This window comes from Lipophrys pholis (assembly GCF_963383615.2).
Source record: "Lipophrys pholis genome assembly, chromosome: 6".
Taxonomy (NCBI): Eukaryota; Metazoa; Chordata; class Actinopteri; order Blenniiformes; family Blenniidae; genus Lipophrys; species Lipophrys pholis.
The window spans coordinates 26,205,336-26,225,622 of NC_137629.1; the positions used below are offsets into that span (position 1 = coordinate 26,205,336).

Genomic DNA, 20,287 nt, shown 5'->3' on the forward strand with positions numbered 1-20,287 from the left:
AGAATCCTACCCACCTGAGGCATTTATTAGTTCGTTCATTTATTAGTCTTTTAACTGTTTTAGGTTTTAGTCATTTTTAACAGTTTTAAGCCATTTTAGCAGCTATTCTAGACATTTTAAGCATTTTTGCATATTTATCTATTCCAGCTGGTGCAGCCAATTTAACCTTTTCAGGCAGCTTTACCTTCTCAAGCAATCAGAATTATTATTTTTTTTTTCCATTTCTTGTTTTCAGGTTTTAAACCATTTTAGCTGGTTTACTCATTTCAAAAAGCTTTTAACCTTTTTTTTTTTTTTAGATAATTCAACTTACTGTTTCACCTCACCTTAAACTAATTTAAGTCACATTTTTCTCCATGAGCTGCAAAATAATGGTGGTTTTTGTTTTATTTTGGGTGCAACCATAATAAAGATAAATATGTTTATTTAAAGAATACCTCATGAAAGCTGCAGAGAGCCAGTGCAGAGAGGCTGGAGAATCACATGTTGCAAAGCATTGCAGGTGAAGGTCAAGAATAAAATAACAAAAAAACACACGTTTTCTTTTTTTAAACTAACCTCAAAAAACATGAATGAGGAGTGCTTTATGTTTGCTTTACCAGGGTGCTCACAGTTTTCAGGCACGACAAGGAGTGAAATACAAGAATGCACATGCACACACTTCAATGGGGAAAAAAAAAAAAAAAAAAAACCTCAAAACCCAGCGGGATGAAGTCTGTTTACACGCAGCTCTGATGCTGCATTTGTACAAACGGCTCCGCTGCTTGTCGACTCTTTGAATTTATTAGTATTTCTTGTTTGTTGTATCAAAGCCAAAGCTTTTTGGCAGTGGGTCTGAGTTTAAAGTCTTTTGGGAGGACACTGTAACCTTTGTGCTTAATCAAATTATTATTTTCCCATTAAATTCTCACAACAATGCTGAAAAGCGCACGATAATAAGCTTTTTAATCAAGCGGACCACTACAATGGTTTGTATTTGCTCGCTCTTGTAGAAGCAGAATTGATTGGAAAGCTGTAGGATGACATTTAGCTTCACTGGGAATCATTTGAATCACCGGGAAAAAAAGGTCACTCAACCAAAATAGCCTTTATTGATAGGTAAAATCAATTTGATCAAAGCAACAAGAGTACTGAGACTGTCAGGCCAACTCAGCGAGTGAGTCGGCGCATAATTTTGGTTTCAGGCAGCAGGTTTAGATCTTTCAGTAAAAACAAATGTAAAGCGCATTGAAAGGATGAGAAATCAAATGAAGGATCTCAGAAGTGGTTATGGCTGTCTTTGGCTGAATCTCCCGGTTTCGCGTCCTCAGATCTGGAGCTCTGTTAAAATAAAACATTAAATGATTGTTACTTGGAGTAAATCAAATTATAAAGGACATAGAAACCTAATATGGTACTTAATTCGTCCCACATGGGGGGAATCAATCAGCACAGCAGCTTTGGATTGCACAAAAGATAGGAAAACAAGAGAATTAAATAAAACAATATGAATTCGCCTGAACAAAAAAATAAACAAACTGCTGACTCTTTATCAGAATGCACATGTTCATATGTTCACTGTGCTCAGAGTGATCTAAATAATGGTAATCGGTATATATATGCAGTGATATCTCTGTTTATAAAAGCTTTGAAGTCTTTGCAAAGACTTTTTCGCATTCTCAGTAACTAGTGAAACATGCTGATACCTCTTAAATCTGTGAATACATTGATACTTTAGCTGAGTATAAAGTACATGCACCATGAAGATTACAGTATTAAGTGGTAATTAGAGAATCTCAGAGGTGCTTTCAGACGCCTTTATCTTTTGCTTTGGGACTAATCACATCCTGACTGTAGCTTCACACAGACATTATGAGTAAAACACGAGTATTAATGTCATCTTACTCGTTCGAAAATAAAACGGTGTGTTTTCCAAAGTGATAAAGTGCCTATTCAGGAGTGCGCGTGCATGGAACATGACTCTTTCTCTACCTTGGACTTGAATAGCAGGTTGATGACGCCTTTGGAGCGTCTGTCTGCCGTTCGGTCAGAGGTCAAACAGACAGACGCGCTCTTACTGTCTCTTCTGGCTCTGGATTGGTCCACTTCCTCTGCCCCTCCGACTACTGCGAAGGACAAACCTGCAGACGAGAACAAGTGAGGATTGAGTGTGGGTGTCACGCTGATTACAATAAACAGCATCGTCCTCCTCCTGCAGCCAGGCAAGTTTTGGTGACTAATTGCACCTTTGCAGCTGTTTTGCTGATGAGCTCTGGAAACACTGGCAGCGATGTGTGTACGCTCAGGAAGTGCAGCTTGTATTCAGCCGTGCTAATCAGACGTAGTGTATTAACGCCACAGCGAGTGCTGGCTCAGCTGGCCCAGTCGGGGCAGGGCGCCAGTGAAGCGTCGGTGAAATGTGGCCGGATGAACAACTTTGAACTTGAGGGTCACGTAGCCAAAAGTATGAAATATAAACTGGATGAAAATGCTGCTCGATTCAGGGGAAAATTACAACATTAGAACACTACTGATTCAATAATTAGGAGTTAAGGTTGAGTTATTATTGGAACAGCTGCTGCTGCTGCTTGCCAGACACGCACGCACGCACGCACACACACACACACACCAATACAAAAACATGACCGTACGTTTTTGTTGTTAGCTTTTTGGAATAGGGAAGAAAAAAACAAGCATCTTGTTCTTTTTCTGAGGTCATAATCTTTCATTTTGACTTTGTCAGCCCGTGCTTTGTCACTGAGATTAAAATGTGCATTTCGGTGTGTTTGTCACCTGTGATTGCAGGCAGAGATCTGGAGTTAGCATTAGTCAGTGGCACATTTCCTTCATTTGGCTCACACAAGTTGGTGTCACTGCGGAACTCCTGCTTCTTTGACAGCTAGAGGGAGGCAAAGATCACATAAAATTCTTCGTCCCTTAACCGACCCTTTGTGCATATTAACATCCAGCCTGCTTTCCTTTCCTCCTCTTATAATTGTGCAACATTCACCCGTTTGCAGTCCAGAGTGTTTGTCCGGTCTCTTTCTTCTGTGATGAAGATCATGCTGCTCCGCTTCTTCTTCTTTTTACTCTTCCTCAGTTTGACCTCTGCATCTCCCACTGTAACCACGCCCTCCTCCACTGCACTGACGCTGACACTGCCGCTGGAGCGCTGCAGAGTGGCGGTCCAGGAGTTTGGGGATTCTGGAAGTAGGTCCCTGGGAGGAAGCAGGAACAGTGAAACGCAACTTTTTGCATGTACCTTGAAGATATTTTCATTACAGTTTGCTGCGGAAGAAAAAAAGAAAACAGGCACATTGACACTTTCAGGTCAGCAGTTAAGGTCACGTGATTGATACCTGTCAGCATGGAGCTTTGTAGGAGTCCCGCATTCAGATCCCTGAAGGGAGGAGGTTGAGATGATGGACTGACGAAAGGAGCGCAGCATGGAACGAGGACGAGTGGACTTTCTTTCATCTATGTCTGGCTGGAGAGATAAACAGACATCCGAACAATATGTTGATGATAACGATTCATCACACTTCTTCACTTTAACTCGGTCACTTCTGTGTCTTGCTGCCTTGAGCGGCTGTAAAACTGTGAACGTTTCCTCGGTGGGACTAATGCAGAATATATTTCTCATGTGAAAAAATAGAGAAAACGACAATGGCACAGTGATGATGACAGTAAAAGAAAGTAAAAGTAAATAAGTTGAGGAATAAAAACGACTAAAGTCAGAAAGTCTTATTTCTTTGCACATGTTCACAAACAAATATAAATGAATGAATGAATGAGTAAATAAATAAATAAATAAATAAAGTGAAAATTTGTGAAAATTAATCACCATACATCTGTGCAGCAATGCAGAAAAAAAAGAAAAAAATAAGAATTACCACATCTACCCTTTCACCCTCTGCCATTTCTTACCAGCTCTCTCACTCCGTACTCTTTTTCCACTTTCTTCTTCAGCTGTTTGAAACACTCTTCCATGCGCTCATGGAAAGGACGCAGGTCATCCGTCACTCTCTTGCCATGGAGGAGAATCCCTCCACCTAGTAATGGGATCTATAAATACAAATGTTACGGTGTCAAAAGAACAGTTCACATAAAAGCAACACGACCGTATGAAGTGTGTACGCGTTAAATGAGAATGTGTGTCTGGTACCTGCCAAGCGATGAGGTCTTTGAGCCGCAGCAGTTTGTCTCTGTCCTCTGGGTGCTGTTGAGCGTACTCTTCAGTGAAGAAAGCCTGGAAACACAGACAAAACGCTCAACGCTCTTAAAGCAAAGAGCTACAGAGTTCAAGGGCGCAGGCACTTTGTAAATTATTAAGTGGTTTTTCCACACACATCTATATGCTATAACATACTGATATTACATTTCAAAACTGAGCATTGTTTGATAGGGAACATTAAATATATTTTAAAACAATGAATAGACCACACTCAAAATAAGTATAATTAATTTCAGGTCATCCGGAATACTGAAGCTCACTTTGTTCATTTTCATACCCACAGGAGATGATTTTAGATAAAAAAAAAGGATTAAAGTCAATTCATCACAAAGATGAGTCTTGCGGTGAGGCCATCGCTTACGCTCTGATAAGATTTTAAAGTTTGGCTCAAGGACAAAAATACCTATATTCTTTAGTTAACATGGAAGCCAGGAATGAAGAAATGAGCCTTAGCTGTGATGTTTATTTCGTGATAGGACTGAATGCTCATTATTCAAAGTTTAGTTTTGCCCTTAAAACAGAGATGCAGCTTTATTTTTCTCAACAAATAAAATTTCTTTTAATTAAGAATCCTCACAGTTAGAAGTTTTTTGTAATCTCCAAAAAATACTGAGAACTGTAGATACATACATGCTACATGCTTCACAATTATGAATACAATCATGCAAAGACTCATTAATGTTAGACTGAAAGTGAATTTCCCAAATCTACTACTGTTTCAACATTTGGAATTTGTTTTAGGAGGCGTAACACTTTTTTCCAGGGTCAGGGTCATGATGAGATGAAGCAGTGGATTGATTGATATGAGGAGTTATGTTGATGTAAAGCTGAGAATTAACATCGTCCCCTACTGAGATCATTTTACACCTTGTACTTTCCCTCATTTCCAAAAGAAACAGCAGAGATTGATTATTTGTGAATGAGGCTGAATTGACTATGTCCCTCTCCGGCCACCATACTACCAATCTGCAGACATCTGGCCCTGTTGTCGCTAATGTGTCGGACAATAAAGACAACTTAATGTGCGATCATTCAGATATTCAAAGGTTTATTTCTGCTTCTCAGAATTTACCTTTTCATACTTGGCAAAGCCTCCCATCACAGCTGGGTCCACGATGCCATTGAGCAGCATGGACAGGGGGTTGATGGGAAGACTCCAGTCGGCCTGGTATTGGTTGATCATGGTCAGGATCTTCTCATTGGTTGATTCCATTGTCTCTATGGCATTCTCCAAGGGGGACAAGGTGGTCTGGAGAGGTGGGGAGATTATTAGAAAGAGCAGGAGAGGCGGAGATAAATGAGAAATTATAGCAATCGTCAAAAAGCATTTGTAGACCTCAACGTTTTCTATGACAGCAGTAACAAATAGTGACTTTGAAACTTTGTCCTCATGCTATTCAAAACACTATTGACTAATGAGGAACCAAAATGACTGAGCTCAAATTTAAAGAGTTAAGGAGTAAACTTTAGACTGTATTAAATATGTTGATGATAATTTAAAGTACAATTGTTTGTTTTTATAGTTATTAAGCATCATCATGTCAGAGATAGAGAAAATGGAGTATGATAACAGTGGTAAACTTTTCCTCTCCGATTCTGTTACTGTTGTTTGAACTCCACAGTATGTAACAAAAAGAAAAAGAAAGGTGAGAATAGCGATGTAATCAGAGTTATTTGACACTGCCTCAAGCTCCAGCAGAGACAGTATCTTCCAGAAAACATGAAAGGTGAACATGCAGTAAAACAGGCCCAATGGACTTACATGTTTCATGTCAGTAGCCTCAAACCAGCGGAGGATCCCGGGCAGCTTGTACACAGTGGTGAAGGTTGTGCGCTCAATCCACATTGACTGAATCAAATGAGAGGTGGTACAGCTCTTGGATGAATCTCAGCCACTTGGGAATACCCAAACCCCCAAATCCCTTCTTGGATTAAAGTCTGAACTCTTACCCAACACTTGCCGCAAATGTGATTTAATCTAACCGAATCATTGGTCACTGCATCTACCTGCATCTGATGCTGAATTGCAAGTGCTCATTTCAAACTCTGAAAACATTTTATCATATATTTTTACTGGAGGTAGGACATGTAGAAATTTTATTGTTATTTTTTTTTAATCTGGCAGAGAAAGTGCATTTTTCAAACTCGTAACAATGAAAGTATCAAATAGCTTCTGCAAGGCTCTCATAGTCCCTGTGGTCATAAATCTTTCCATTTCAAAAAAGTAACTCACAACAAACTCATTGTTGGGGTCCACGGGTCCTTTTCTCACAGGTCTCGAGTAGTGGAATCGCTGCACATAGTTGGACTTGTAGAAACTTCATTGTGATGCGAGGTGGGCGCAGAGATGAAGCCGGAGAAAGAGAGGTGAAATAGAGAGAAGAGGAAGCCATTAACAGGGAGGATAAATGTTGACCATGTACATAGTCAGAAGTGCCAAAAGTTGTTCGCTGTTCATTTTGCAGACAAGCTCATTTTAGTTGATGAAGAAATTCTAACGTTGAAAAAAAAAAACACTTACTTGATGATCTGGTCGGGGACTGGCTTGCTCTTCAAGCGAGGCGGGATCTCGAGGACAGGCTGCACCGTGAAACACTGGATATCTGGTTTGAATCGCTCAGAAAACAACTGTCAGCACATGACGGACGGAGTTGTAATATCTTTGTGTCAGAGCGCACTGAGTGATCTGTGATGGATGTGTCTGACCTTCTCGGCTGAGATTTAATAAACAGGTGAAACAAACGAAAACCAATGTCCAACTTAGGTTTGGATGGAAGCGCACAGAATGAAACAGTGTGATGAGTTGAGTTTTATTGTGTTTCTTGAACTTAAAAAAAGAAAACAGTGGACTTTGTGTCTTTTACTTTCAGCGGCCTGAATACTTAACTGCCCTCCTATTACTATAAGGTATCGTATTACAGAAATCCTATGGGCCATTGTAATGTCAAATAAATCAATTAATCTAATGTCAGAACGTCGACATTCTGACACGGAAGAAAAAGGAGCAATTCCTTCATTTGCTAAATGTACTCATTAGTACAAAGGATTTATTGCCGACCTGTTGGTGGTCAACACTGTGTTTTCCCAGAGCAAGCTTAGATCAGCCGCATTGCCCTGCAACCTTGAGTTGTATAAAAGAGTTATAGTGGGTCAATGGATGGTCTCGAGGGCCCACAGTAGTTTGATAGGGCTGGGGGAAAGTGATGGTCTACGCTTTGCCTGCTGAAATCTACCGCTGGTCCAAACCAGAAACCTTCTGGTCGCAAGGTTGCTTGACTTTTTTGATACCTCGACGATTGGTACAGGTGCTGCGGTCATGAGAAGTCTGCAGCAACAGGATAGAAAAATCTTGATTAAATTAGATTAATAATACATTAATGTTCAGCTATGGTTGTGTATGTGTGTGTGTATGTGTGTGTATACGTGTATGTGTGTGTGATAAGGATACACTGAAGAGGGGAGTTTTTGATGTCATCTCCTGGCATGGTGGTTGTGTTGAGGCGCACAGAGCTGGGGAACTGGCTCATCAGCTGGTTCTGGAAGTCCTCTCTGCGCTCGTACTCTTTTCCCCGGTGGATAAACACCTTGTTCTGTAGTCAGGGGAAATTAACTGGCGTTAATAAAGCTAATGAAAAGTTTCAGAGCCAACGTTCGATCGTCCTAGGAATATTCTCTGGGTTTGCGCGGCCTCCCTTCAAGTCAGAGAGTCCATCCAGGAGCTGGAAGTGTATTACGATTTTCTTTTCTCAAAGGCAAATACATGCAGCTCTAGCCTGTCTGTTTTTACAGTTTCACCGGTTTTGTCATTCTCCTTACCACAGCAGAATAGTACATCTAATGATTACAGGAGGAATAAACATCGGAATATTTTATTTCTGCAGTTTGCTGAAGTCCACAGATCCACAGTGTTCCCGGAGGGCCTTTTATGCTCATTCTGTTAACTATCTTGTGGGTCCGTTTGAAAACGTGTCCACTGTTGCAACTTAGAAGAACAAAGTTTCAGAGGTAATCATGGGAAGGAAATGTTTTTTGACCAGAAAATGTGTGAGGTTCACTGTGCGTACCTCATGAAAAAGTGATATCAGCTTTGATAATGTTTAAAAAGAACAAAAAAAAAAAACCCCTTCATTTGTATGAAATCAGAAACATTTCATTACTGGCTATTTGCGCCATCAATGAAGAGTGACACTGATACTAACCCTGAGGAATGGCGGGTAGCCCTGTCCATAGTAGCCCACTGCAAAGTAGTCTGGCTTGGGCCTCAGGATCTTCATAATATTCTCGTAGAACTTGGCTTGTTTTTCCTGCAGAGAGATGCGGAGAGAGAAACGGGGCATGAGTGCAGGGCAGTTTTAGATGTGCAGCTGGGGCAGTTTTATCAGCGCACGCCAATGACAAAGCCACCCTCAGCAAAATACAGCCCCTGTTAGGGTGATAGATGTAGAAAAAAAAGAAAAGTGCAGAGCATCCAAGGGCATTGTCTGTCATTTATATAACCACATAAATTCAGTATTAGCTCGGAGAGCCATCGCTGCAGTCATATGAAAAAAGTGGGAGACATAGTGTGAGAGGGATTTTTCCATTGTTGGAAAAGAGTAACTCTCTTTGGGAAGGAGGAAAAATGAAGCCTTTAGTGAAGGGAGAAGCGAGGAGCTGATGGTGTTAAAACATGAGTTAGGGGATGGCTACGGGGGGCATTTACTTCTGCTGCTGAAGGGTTCGCCGGGGTTTGAAATGGTTGTAGACAGACAATAAGACGTCCCCCTTTTTGGGTCAAATAGTGATAATTACAAAAGCCAACAGCAAATTTCTGCAGAAAAATGATTTGAGCGTTTTGAAACTGTCAACTTGGAAGTAAACATATATGGAGGGATGTCCCATGACTCCATCAGAGGCAAGAAAGCTACCTATAGATAATGGTATTAGACTGAGAGGCAGTCCAATTTCATGAGATTTATTTACTTTGTTATAATACATTTATATAAGATTGATTAAAAAAACATTCTTTCTCTGAACTCAGGAGAAAATAAAAGTATTTATTGGTCGTTTTACAACTATTCAGAAAGAAAAACGGTGCTTACAGGTAACTGCATCACCTCTGGTATCAAAAACATGTCTAAATGGCTTTAACTCTCTTCTTGAAACATCCCCTTGAATCCAGGAGATATCTAAAACATCTCTGAGGGGAATTGAGCAGCGGAGGCTGAGAGAAGGAGAAAGAGCAACGTGTGATTGTGGTTGTTGTGCAGAATACAGGAAGATTGAAGAGTTGTTATATCTTACCAATCTTTTGCTGAGCAACTCGTAGTCAAAGATCTCATTTTCATATTGTTCAGCGAGTTCCTTACACAGCGTGATGGCCTCCTCCCACATCTAAACACACATACACACACACACAAAAAAGTAAAAAAAACAAAAAAAACAAAACAAGTGTCCTTCATTACACCATCTGCTAATAAACAAGAAGCATCTGTTGTGGTGGGATTTCATTTCATGAAGTCTACGGTCTCAGGTCTCAGTAGAGTAGAGAAAAGTCTCTGTATCCCTGCTTCAAAGAACACGAGGTACTCGTGGAGAATACAAAATGAATGTGACGCCAACGTGCTCCAGAGAGACTATGACTGCATGATTGCAACATGGCTTCATCTGTAAAAGATGCTGAAGGTATGACACCGGAAAGCGACTTTTCTTTTTTTTTTTTTTTTTTTTTAGAACATAAAAGTACTGCAGTTTCTTCAACTGCTGAAAAATAAAGTTCATATGGTTAGGAATACTAAACTGTGTCATAGTCTTGCAAGAGATCACACTTCGGGCTGAAAAGTCACAGTTAAGAGGTCAAGAGTTATTCATTTCTAAGTGACTCCTGAGAGCCTGAAACAATACAGACCTTGCCCTTGTCAAAGTAGTCAATGATGGTGTCGTAGAGGGTTTCCTTGAGCTGCCGCTGAGTTTGTGAGCCGTAGAGCTCAAACTGAGGGCTACACATCTCATCCGACCACTGAGACAAACGTCGGGAATGAACGGGGAGAAAAGGAGATATTTATGAAGGTATGTACAAAAGTATGCTCCTGAAATAAACTTTGCAGACAGCTCTGATTTCCGCTGTCCTATGCATCACCACTGTGGGGGGGAAAAAGAGGAGAGAACACATTTTAAGTTTAGAGTGGTTATGATAAATATTAGTCAAAGGGAGAGGATGTGAGAAAAACCGCAGCAATTTATTTTAAACACAAGCAGTGGTTCATCTTTCAGTGTACACTTCACACCGATACTAATTTAGAAATCCACCAATCTGCGTCAAAAACAATGTAATCCATTTAAAATACTCATCAAGAAGATTATGACATGTTGTGCAATACGGCGTATTCCTCACAATAATGTGAAACAGGAAAGGCAATACAGAGACCCGACAGACACATTGAAGGTAAAAAAACCCCCCAAAAAACATGCTGTCGAGTTCAACAGCTTATTGCAATGATACCAGACAGATAGAGGAGAAGATAAAGTGACAGAAAGGGAAACCTCTCCCCCATTCCCCAACCTTTGTATGCGTCTAAGTGTCCAATAAAATAAATGAAAAGATGAAAGAGGGTCACAAACCGTTCTCATGCATGTATGCGTGCCACTCAGTCACACACACACACACACACACACACACACACACACACACACACACACACACACACACACACACACACACACACACACACACACACACACACACACACACACACACACACACACACACACACACACACACACAGTGCAAGTGCCCAAAATCAATCACCATAGTGATCCAGCTGCGGTGGCCGACGACAAGCCATAAACTAACCTTGGGACTCCATCATTTGGAGGCCACAGACGTAGCAACCATTTATCAGCTAATAAAAAAACGATCTCATTGGTGGCGGGCAGACAAGTGATTAGGAAGAGCAAGACAGTGAGGCCAAGCATAAAACGGCAAAATATGTCTTTATATCTGAGTGCGTGCATGTCTATGTGTGTATGTGTGTGTGTGCGGTTTGTTTTGAGACGACAGTTAGTTTAGGCGAAAAGGTAAAGATCTCGAACTGATAAGAAGTCGCTGCAGTCTGCAGAAAATGAGTGGCGGTAATTTTAAGGGCGTTATCAGGTGAAAAGATTAAAGACACGCCAGTTTTGGGTCACGGTTAGGGTCATGTCAGTAATAGTTATAGCTGAAAAGTCTACAAAAAATTGTGTGAGTAAATGCATCATCCCGTCATCGGGGAGTGTGTGTGTGTGTGTGTGTGTGTGTGTGTGTGTGTGTGTGTGTGTGTGTGTGTGTGTGTGTGTGTGTGTGTGTGTGTGTGTGTGTGTGTGTGTGTGTGTGTGTGTGTGTGTGTGTGTGTGCTCTACCTTGAGCAGTCGGGAGTGGAGCAGCAGTGTGTATGCAGCCTCTGTGTAGTTTTCGCCCTCGAGGTGAAGGTCCCTCAGTTTGTACAGGTACCTGAACACACGCGGATGCAAACAGATCTGTCACAGTCCAACAAATCAAGTCGGCTTCAACAAGCAGCTGACACATTATTCCACTAGGTGCCACTGTTGGGCAGCCTGGATGAGGAATTAATCACAGTGATAGAGCGAGACAATGTGCATCACTCTGCCTCGCTCACACATGCATTGAAATATACAAAACGCAAGGTCATAGAGACATGCAGGCACACACACACACACACACACACACACACACACACACACACACACACACACACACACACACACACACACACACACACACACACACACACACACACACACACACACACGCACACAAACACTGTTCAGCATATGTCTGAATGGTCTGACAGATGTTTCTTGCACAGTAATGTAAGTTTTATTTTTATTCTTTTCAAAACCTGATGAGGAAAATGAGAACACTCACAACCAAATCCCTCCTTTACTGCCACTGCCTTCAGTGTTCATCTTTTCGTTGTATCCATCTCCTTCTGTCTAGAGAAAACATTTTGCCACATGGCCAGAGGCCTGACTTTGTTGCTGAGGCACTGATGACAAAGCAGGGGAGCAATGGCTTCTGGATGTTTTTAAATGAACAATCCTCTGTCTGCCTGTACGGTATAAACGCACTCCTGGGTCAACTGTTCCTTCTTCCTGTCAAAATGTTCACTGACTTTGTTATCGCTCGTCTGTTTGTTTGTTTGTTTGTTTTTTCTTTTTCTGTTAACTTGAATGAGCTTGTGGTTGAACACCGTTTGCCTGCTGGTTATGGCCAGTTGTTGTTTGTGGAAAAACACTCAGACTCTGTCTTATTGGATCAACAAACAGATTATATATATATATATATATATATATACTTATTTGACTTGTTTGTGTGACCGACCCCTCACAGTTGTTTATTCCTCTCATTCGTTCTGCTCGCTCTCCTTCCCACGTTCCTTTCCTCTCTCTTTTTCCACGGACTGGTAATGGCATAGCTTCTAGCACACAAACGTATAGCAAGATACTTTTCATTCTTTGGGTGCGTCAGAAACCTATTGTACATTTTCTTAAGGCCTGTGGATTTTTTCCCCCATGTTAAATCAATCCACTGTTGCCTTTGATGTGTTTGGCTGGTATGAGGTTCTTGACTGGCGAAAACTGCCAGTCCGTAACTTTTCTTTTTAAACGGACATGACATGTAGAATGACCCAGTTCCATAGTGAAATAAGCTTGTCCACACAAGACAGTGTGGACAAGGTGGTCAACAGCCACTTCACATCCTAAACCTGCTTTCAAAAGGTCTATTTGTGTGACGTCCCTGTTCAAGATTAACAAATAGAAAAGATAAGCAGAATTCATATGCTTCATTATTATCTTGCAAATATACATTTGAAGAAGAAAATCATAATGACTTTTAGAAAGGAATACAAATAAATCAATAATTTAAATGGCATTGCACCATCAAGTTGTATTAACTGCATAAAAAAAAAAAAGCATAATAACTATTTCACTGTATTTAATAGGATGGAAAAATTACACAGTCGCAGTTTTTCTTTGCTGTGCTGCCAACTTTCTGTATTTGAAAGAACAGAGCCAACAATGTATACCAAGAGATTTTAAACACTTCAATATAGACATTTCTCATATTCCACTTTTACTGGACTAATGATGCAGAATTCTGCATGACTAATCATCAACAACTGATTTTCTTCACGTAGCTAATACTTTTGTTCATATTGGAAACAGAGGCGCAAAGGGAATTTTAAATATATGTGCGACGATAGTATTTTATCAGTCATTATCAGGTTGCAAGATGAGACAACATTCTGTTGTAAAGTGAGCACTAACGGTTAATTATCAATTTTATTATTAGAATATGTGTTCAATCTGCAAATGAAATATCTAATAAATCACACACTGGGCTGTAACATAATTAGTTTTTGCACTTATTATCCACTGTTGGGGACTTATGTAACACGAGAATAAAGACATATAGAACCATCTTGGCTAAGGCTGGACGCATGCGAACCACTGTGGTCTCCAGAGGAGACAGAGGCAGCTGATCAACCCCTGACTTGTGCTTATATTCGTCCATATGGGCCACTAAGAAGTCTAAAAGCCATACATCCAACTCGGATCTGTATTCCCGGCTTTCCCCTGCTCTCTCTCTCTCTCACTAATGGCCTGTGGTTCTCTGTCTCTCCACCTCTCCCTCCCTTGTGCTCATCATCTGTCTCTCTCTCCTCTCTGTACAGCCTCCAGTCAGACCAAAGGCTGATCCCATGGATTTTGACATTAATTCAGTAGAACTCATATAATCCCTTGTCAGATTATGAAACCACACACACACACACACACACGCACACACTCACACATACACATACCCACACATACAGGCTTGCGCATGCGCACACACAGACACCATCTCAGCATATTTTAGTGCAACTCAATATTCAACTACCTGATGTACATCCCTTCGCGGTTGATGTCTTTGTAAAAGTTCTGGAAAACAAAAGCAGAAGTTGAGTTATCGTCGTTCTGAAGTGCTGCAAGTGACTGCAAGTTAGTGATTCTGCGTTTGTGGCTTAACGTTTGCATCTATATGCTGCATACTTTCAATTGCTCGTGCAAGTTAGTGTGTGGGGGTGGATGCATGTGCGTTTGTTAGTTGAACTGCACAATCTCCCAGTGTAATGAAGTTTAATGACATCTACAGAAAGTAGAGGAGTGAGGCAAACCTATGCAACCCCAAAACACACCTCACCAGTACAAGCAACACAATACAACAGGTTCAAATAAGGCGACACATTCGCAGACCTTCATGAGGTGTGAGATGTGACTGCTGCTACAACAAGAAGGATAATAAAACTTTAATTTAAAACAGACTGCTGGAACGCTTTACAGTGTGTCTGGACTAGGTGCATACTTAAATCCACGAGCTTGACATTACAAGGGTAACATTTGTCATTGATTGCGCGGATAATTTCAAGTTAATGAGCCAACGTCCCTGGTGTAGCATGTCCCTCATGTCGAGGTTCAGTCACTGTTACTCACAGCAGCCAACAAAACACACGCTAAATAATCTAACATACAAAGAGGCATCTGTAAAATAAAAAAAGAAATTGATAGAAATAATCTCCTAATATATAAATGTTAACATGTACATTAAATTGATTATTGGGTCACAAAGTTATACAGAAAAGTAGAGGTTACTGCTGGCTGAGTGTGTATTTCTCAATGTGTAAAGATATATTTGTGTCCCTTTCAAAGTGCATCTGCATGAAGGAGCATGACAAATATGTGTGTGATTGTGTGTGTAATTCCTCAGTGAACTTCGCCCAGAGCGGCATGGATAGGAGGGTGCAGTGGTGCCTGTTAGCCTGCAGAAAGGATTTTTCAGCTGGCCAAACAAATGAAATAGAATAGCTAATGGGCAGTTGCCAGAGGCTACAGGCTAAACACCTCTGCCACGTGCCAGTGGCTTTTACCTTCAGGAGAAAAAATAACACGTTAGAAGATTCAAGCACAAACCTCTAAATGTTTGTTTCTCTGAAGTACATTAAAAATGAAAATTAGAGAGAGAAAGAGAAAGAGACCGAGACATTTTGGAGGAAGAAATATTTCATCTGCTTAAAAGGTGAGCATATGGCACGTAGATGGGATCTATTACTAAACCTGAGAAAACCATGGGGGGGGGGAATCTGATAAGGAGAACATATGCAAGAAAGGCAAAGGAACAGACAGGAGCTGACGCAAGGTGCTGCAAACAGGCAGAGACCAGACCCAGAGATGAGTGCTCTTTAGTAGATCAATCAGCCCGAAAATGTTTTGTGGAAAAGGAATTGAATTATTTTCAATTGAAAGACAAAACCTGAAATCTGTGCCTCCCCGCAAAACAATTTAAATAAAAAGTTCAGCTAGGTTCGTTGGCATTGATGAGATTACTTACGGAAATTTGTGGGGAACAAACTCTCCACTGACAATAGTCTTTCAATTAATAATGGGTTTATTGATGTGAGAGTGAGTGTGTCTGGAAAAAGCCAAAGATGTGCTGATGTGAGGTCCAATGAGGCAGCTACAAAGTGCAGCACAAGAATCACAAGGTTAATGTCAATAAGTGCAAATCTGTGATGATGCATGGCAGACTCAAAGCGTGCAGGGAATCCTCTAAGATTTAGCAAGCGTCCAAAAAACACAAAGAAAACATCAACAAAAATAAAGGAATGGATAAAAGGCTCGTGCCACCATGGTAAAAAAAAACCAGAGGCTCAGCTTTCAAAAGGATCCTGAACCGTATTGCTCACCCTTCTTTCGGAGAGCTGGTTAACGCTGTTCTCACAGGAGATGACATGATACTCGAAAAAGCCTTTTTAAAAAAGCAGGGCAAAAGCCAGCCCAGCCAACTGATTCCCGATGTCAACGACGGTCAGACTTACCAAAAGGTTGACGGTGCAGCTCATGCGGTTGTTGCGGCTGTCATCGGTCATCACAGCGCGGTAGTCAAGGAGACGGATGAGGAGTCCCTTCACCAAGGAGACAAAGTGCTGCACCTGCGGCCTCAGCGTGGGTTTCTCCGCGGCGCAGTCAAGCAAGCTGGCAGACGAGCATAAATAAGTTAATCATCGGAGGCGTCTGAATGTGGCTCTGCTGATGATTTAACATATTACTGGGAGGCCTGTGACAGGTGTCAAAGGTTACAATCTGTGGTTATCTGGACCGACACCTCTAAATCTTTTCAATGAAATAGCAGAGTCATGGACACGTGATATTGTTTTCATTTACCTTGTTGTGTTATGTTGTAGTTTTGACTTGTGTGTGTTGGGTGAGAGACCCTTTGAAAGATCTGCTGTGTAACAAACTTCAATAGAAATAACAGTTTATTTGCATGGAATTACCAATTACCATATTTGTATATTTGAGTACAAAGCTCATAACTGGAAAAAGCTTTGCATTTACATGAAGAACATTTTTTTTCTCAACTTAAAATATCTTAAATGAACTTAAATAGTTGTTAGATAATACTGAGAATGCAAAGGACTTCATCCACATGTGCACTGCAGCGAGGAATGAGGAAACAACCTGTCAGATGTTTCCTTGTTACCTAAGTTTTATATAAAAGTCTACAGTCTTTGCTCTTTTTCTCAGGCCTGTGTGCTTTGTCATGCAGAACTCAACAATAATAGGACAACAACATTTATCAGACCTATTTCTACGGTGAAAAAAAAGCCTGCCTTGGCTCGAGACCAATACAATAAATTAAAGCTCAATGGAACCACTGCAGATAGGCTTGGAGCTGCATGTTGCACACCTTTGATTTAGGGTAATAGTTCTGGGATGCAGAGACTGTGGTCAAACCTACTTTAGGTGTTCAGGGCTAAAGTTGAGGAAAATTCAGTAACCAGTATTGTCTCATGTTCATTTGTCAACATCCAGGAGTTTTTGCAAACTGTAAGCTTGTTTGCACGGTTTTATATTACATCATGTTTGTTACTACTGGCTTGTATATGGTGCAGTGTGTGTGTTGTCATATTAATGTAACACCAGGAAAGCCATGCAGTCTTCTCTGTTGGTTGCATTTACAAGGCATACTGTGAGGTGTGTAAATCTACTTAAATCTGCTTAGGCCTACATGGTCTCCAGTAGCTGCATGTATCTTTCGTCTCCGCCTCCGCCTTCCACCTCGTGGTCCAACTTCAGAATAATCTCATTCTCAAACTGTGAAAGACACAAAAAGAAGGAGGGGGTGGAAGGAGACAAAAGAGAAAGGATGAAGCAAAGGGAGAGAGCGATAGTGGAAGAAATCAATTATGCAAGCATAATTAAGGTGTCTCTTTTACTTTTATGTGCAGTGTCACAGAAAACCAATAAAGGAAGGCAACAAGACTATGCCAGCATTTCTGTTTTAAGCTTGTGATGTTTTGCCTTGTGAACAAATATGAAGGTTGTCTCGTTATGTGTTTCTGTCTGTGCACTCTGGTGGCTTGTTCCCGTTTGTCTCCTTCATGTGTGTACCTTGTGGAAGTTGCCATAGTGTGCATGCTCGCAGGTGATCATGTCAAAGAAAATGGGAATTGTGGCCCTTCTCAACTCCTCTTCGGGAATTAACGTCATCTCCAAGATTGGTCCGACCATGCCAGGAATGAAAGCGATCTTATGGCTGCCTGAAAGACAGACACACGCATGTATTCAAAAAAGATATAGGCAAAATCTTATCTGCACCGGTACCCATTTCTCACCCGGCATCCTCTGACCCTCAGGCAGCTCTATGGGTCTCTATCTACTAAATTCAAGAAGCTGTTTCTCTCTGTGATAAGGACTTTGAACTTTGGTTCCTATCCGCAGAATATACCCTCACATTTCTGTACATGCAGCTTTCCTCAACCTACCAGGGAACTGTGAGAATTCTAATGAAACACTGACATGTTATATTGATGTCCATCCATGTGAAATAGTCCTGGCATAGTCGATCAATGCTACCCTCTCTGGAAACAACATTCGCAGACACTACAGTTTTGCCGGGGAGACCGACTCAAGAGTAGCAAGTCAATCACACTACAGGCACTTCAATCTACACCTTCTTACCTAGTTTGTACCAGATGTCACGTATGGCGAAGCCGATAAGCCTTCTCATATCTCCATACCTGCAATAAGGTGTGAGTGAGAAAGTAAGAAAGTGAAAGAAACAGAATGAGAAATTAGCCAATTAGTTTGGAACAACGTCTTAATCAATATTGCTATTTTCACCTGCAGAAATGGAACAACCCAGTGGGAGAGATAATGCTGCACTCCTCTACCCTAACATGAACCAAATTGAATATCCATTCACAGGTAATACAAGGGTTTAATGGGCAGTGGGAGTGTACATGCAGGCTCCAAAATAGATCGCAAATCACTGTGTTTCATTAGAGCAGGGAGAGTAGGTGAGGTAAATAAGGAAATTAAATGGCTTCTCTCTCACTTGGCCAGAATCTTGTTCCTCTTGGTTGGCGAGAAATGCTGAAGCTGCAAAGACTCCTGGGTAATAAACGCCACCGCCAAGTGGAAGTAGTTATTCCACAACTAGACAGGAAGGAAGATTAAGAGATGAGATGTAGCGGAAGACAGCGCAGAGCTTTGTTAAAGGGGGAACAATTACAAAGGCGGTTTTGCAGTCGAAATGAAACGATGCAGGAGAATATCACACGCTTACCTGCACCTCAAAGTCATCGTTAGTGAGGAACTTTTGGTTCATAGTGTCGGCGTAGGTATTGATGGCTCTCAGGAACACTCTAATTGATAGATGCACACACATACATATGTTAACTTTGGAGACTTTGGATTTTTATAGTTGATCATGAATTCAACTCATCCGTTTAAATAATTTCAAAACTCAGCATTGACAGCTGCCAAGGCAGAAAGCTTCAAACTGCTATCCTGTCTTGCAAATATTGCTTAAATTTCAAGCCTTCTGTCACAGTGATAGATCATGATAGCGACTTAACAGTGTGCAGGTGTTTCACTGAGATATGACTTTATGCATTCCTGAAGTTAAGTAGCAAAAGCAGCTCCTAGTTTCTGTTCATGCACCAACACTTTCGATCTATCATCATTATCCAGAGCCAAACACAGTTCTCCATCTCTCCACTGATTTGTTTTTCACAATTCAGTGAGACTGACTCTCTACATCTGCACATCTCCTGCCCCAGACTCCCTTATTACCCTGTCTTGTCCTCCACCTCACTTTCACTTTTATTTGCTTTTTGCTCTGACACAGCTTTAGCCTTCACTCTAGCTTACATGACAAAAATACACTGATAGCTTTGACTCCATCAGCTCACACTCATAGAATCATTTGACACATCAGCTGTTTTCATCACTGCAGCCTTGATCCAGCTTTACTGCCTCTACCTTATCCCACTGTGGGTTTGTGAGGATGAAAAAAGCCACTGTGGATGTTGAAAATCTTTCAAAATACACAACCAAGCTGCATGAGCCCAATAGCAGACTTGGGTAGTTCATCTAACAAGGAAAAAAAAAAGTGAAAGATATAAAATCATGTTAAGTAAACTGTTAAAATGTTAGTTTACCTGTTTTGAACCATGATCATCGCCATCCAGTCAGATGGGTACACGTGCTTCCAAATCAGGTCCCTGAAGAGTAGGAACGATTCCATCAGGAAGTCCTGCAACAAACAGACGAATGAATGCACTACTATAAAGCTAGTTTGTGCTGACAAAGCAGAATAGAGCAACCTGAGAGGTTTACAGTCCACATTCCTGGTCTCATCAATGCTAAGAGTGCTCACAACACTTAATGCATGTAAGTAAACTAAAACATTTTTTTTGTTTCTTTGTTTTTTTTCTTCCTGGGATGTGAGCCATACTCCTCCTGACTCAAGCACCTATACCTCCGGCATCTTGTTATGATGGCTTCTAGTCTAGACCTTCCACTGACTGGAGGCTCACTGTTCATGGCCAAGTTGGATGGATGGATGGATGGATGGATGGATGGATGGATGGATGGATGGATGGATGGATGGATGGATGGATGGATGGATGGATGGATGGATGGATGGATGGATGGATGGATGGAAACATGAAGCAAGATGGATGGATACTGCTTGGATGAATTGTAGCA

At 41.1% G+C, this 20,287-nt stretch overlaps 1 protein-coding gene across 1 annotated transcript in view; it reads right to left on the reverse strand.

Annotated features, from left to right (window-relative positions):
- Positions 1-218: 218 nt before the first annotated feature.
- Positions 219-20,287, reverse strand: part of dock2 (dedicator of cytokinesis 2) — a 101,011-nt gene continuing 80,942 nt past the window's right edge. Inside the window, exons 28-51 of the mRNA XM_080465242.1 lie at positions 19,738-19,832; positions 18,861-18,939; positions 18,630-18,730; positions 18,254-18,312; positions 17,684-17,832; positions 17,301-17,386; positions 16,108-16,264; positions 14,133-14,173; positions 11,591-11,681; positions 10,101-10,211; positions 9,497-9,586; positions 8,413-8,517; positions 7,662-7,803; positions 6,735-6,816; positions 6,447-6,531; positions 5,976-6,062; positions 5,286-5,462; positions 4,145-4,228; positions 3,907-4,044; positions 3,339-3,466; positions 2,990-3,197; positions 2,773-2,878; positions 1,972-2,120; positions 219-1,320 (exon numbers count right to left, since the gene is read on the reverse strand). Coding sequence (XP_080321368.1) covers positions 1,258-1,320; positions 1,972-2,120; positions 2,773-2,878; positions 2,990-3,197; positions 3,339-3,466; positions 3,907-4,044; positions 4,145-4,228; positions 5,286-5,462; positions 5,976-6,062; positions 6,447-6,531; positions 6,735-6,816; positions 7,662-7,803; positions 8,413-8,517; positions 9,497-9,586; positions 10,101-10,211; positions 11,591-11,681; positions 14,133-14,173; positions 16,108-16,264; positions 17,301-17,386; positions 17,684-17,832; positions 18,254-18,312; positions 18,630-18,730; positions 18,861-18,939; positions 19,738-19,832 — 2,613 coding nt within the window. The 3' untranslated portion in view covers positions 219-1,257. The remainder of the gene's footprint in view (positions 1,321-1,971; positions 2,121-2,772; positions 2,879-2,989; positions 3,198-3,338; positions 3,467-3,906; positions 4,045-4,144; positions 4,229-5,285; positions 5,463-5,975; positions 6,063-6,446; positions 6,532-6,734; positions 6,817-7,661; positions 7,804-8,412; positions 8,518-9,496; positions 9,587-10,100; positions 10,212-11,590; positions 11,682-14,132; positions 14,174-16,107; positions 16,265-17,300; positions 17,387-17,683; positions 17,833-18,253; positions 18,313-18,629; positions 18,731-18,860; positions 18,940-19,737; positions 19,833-20,287) is intronic.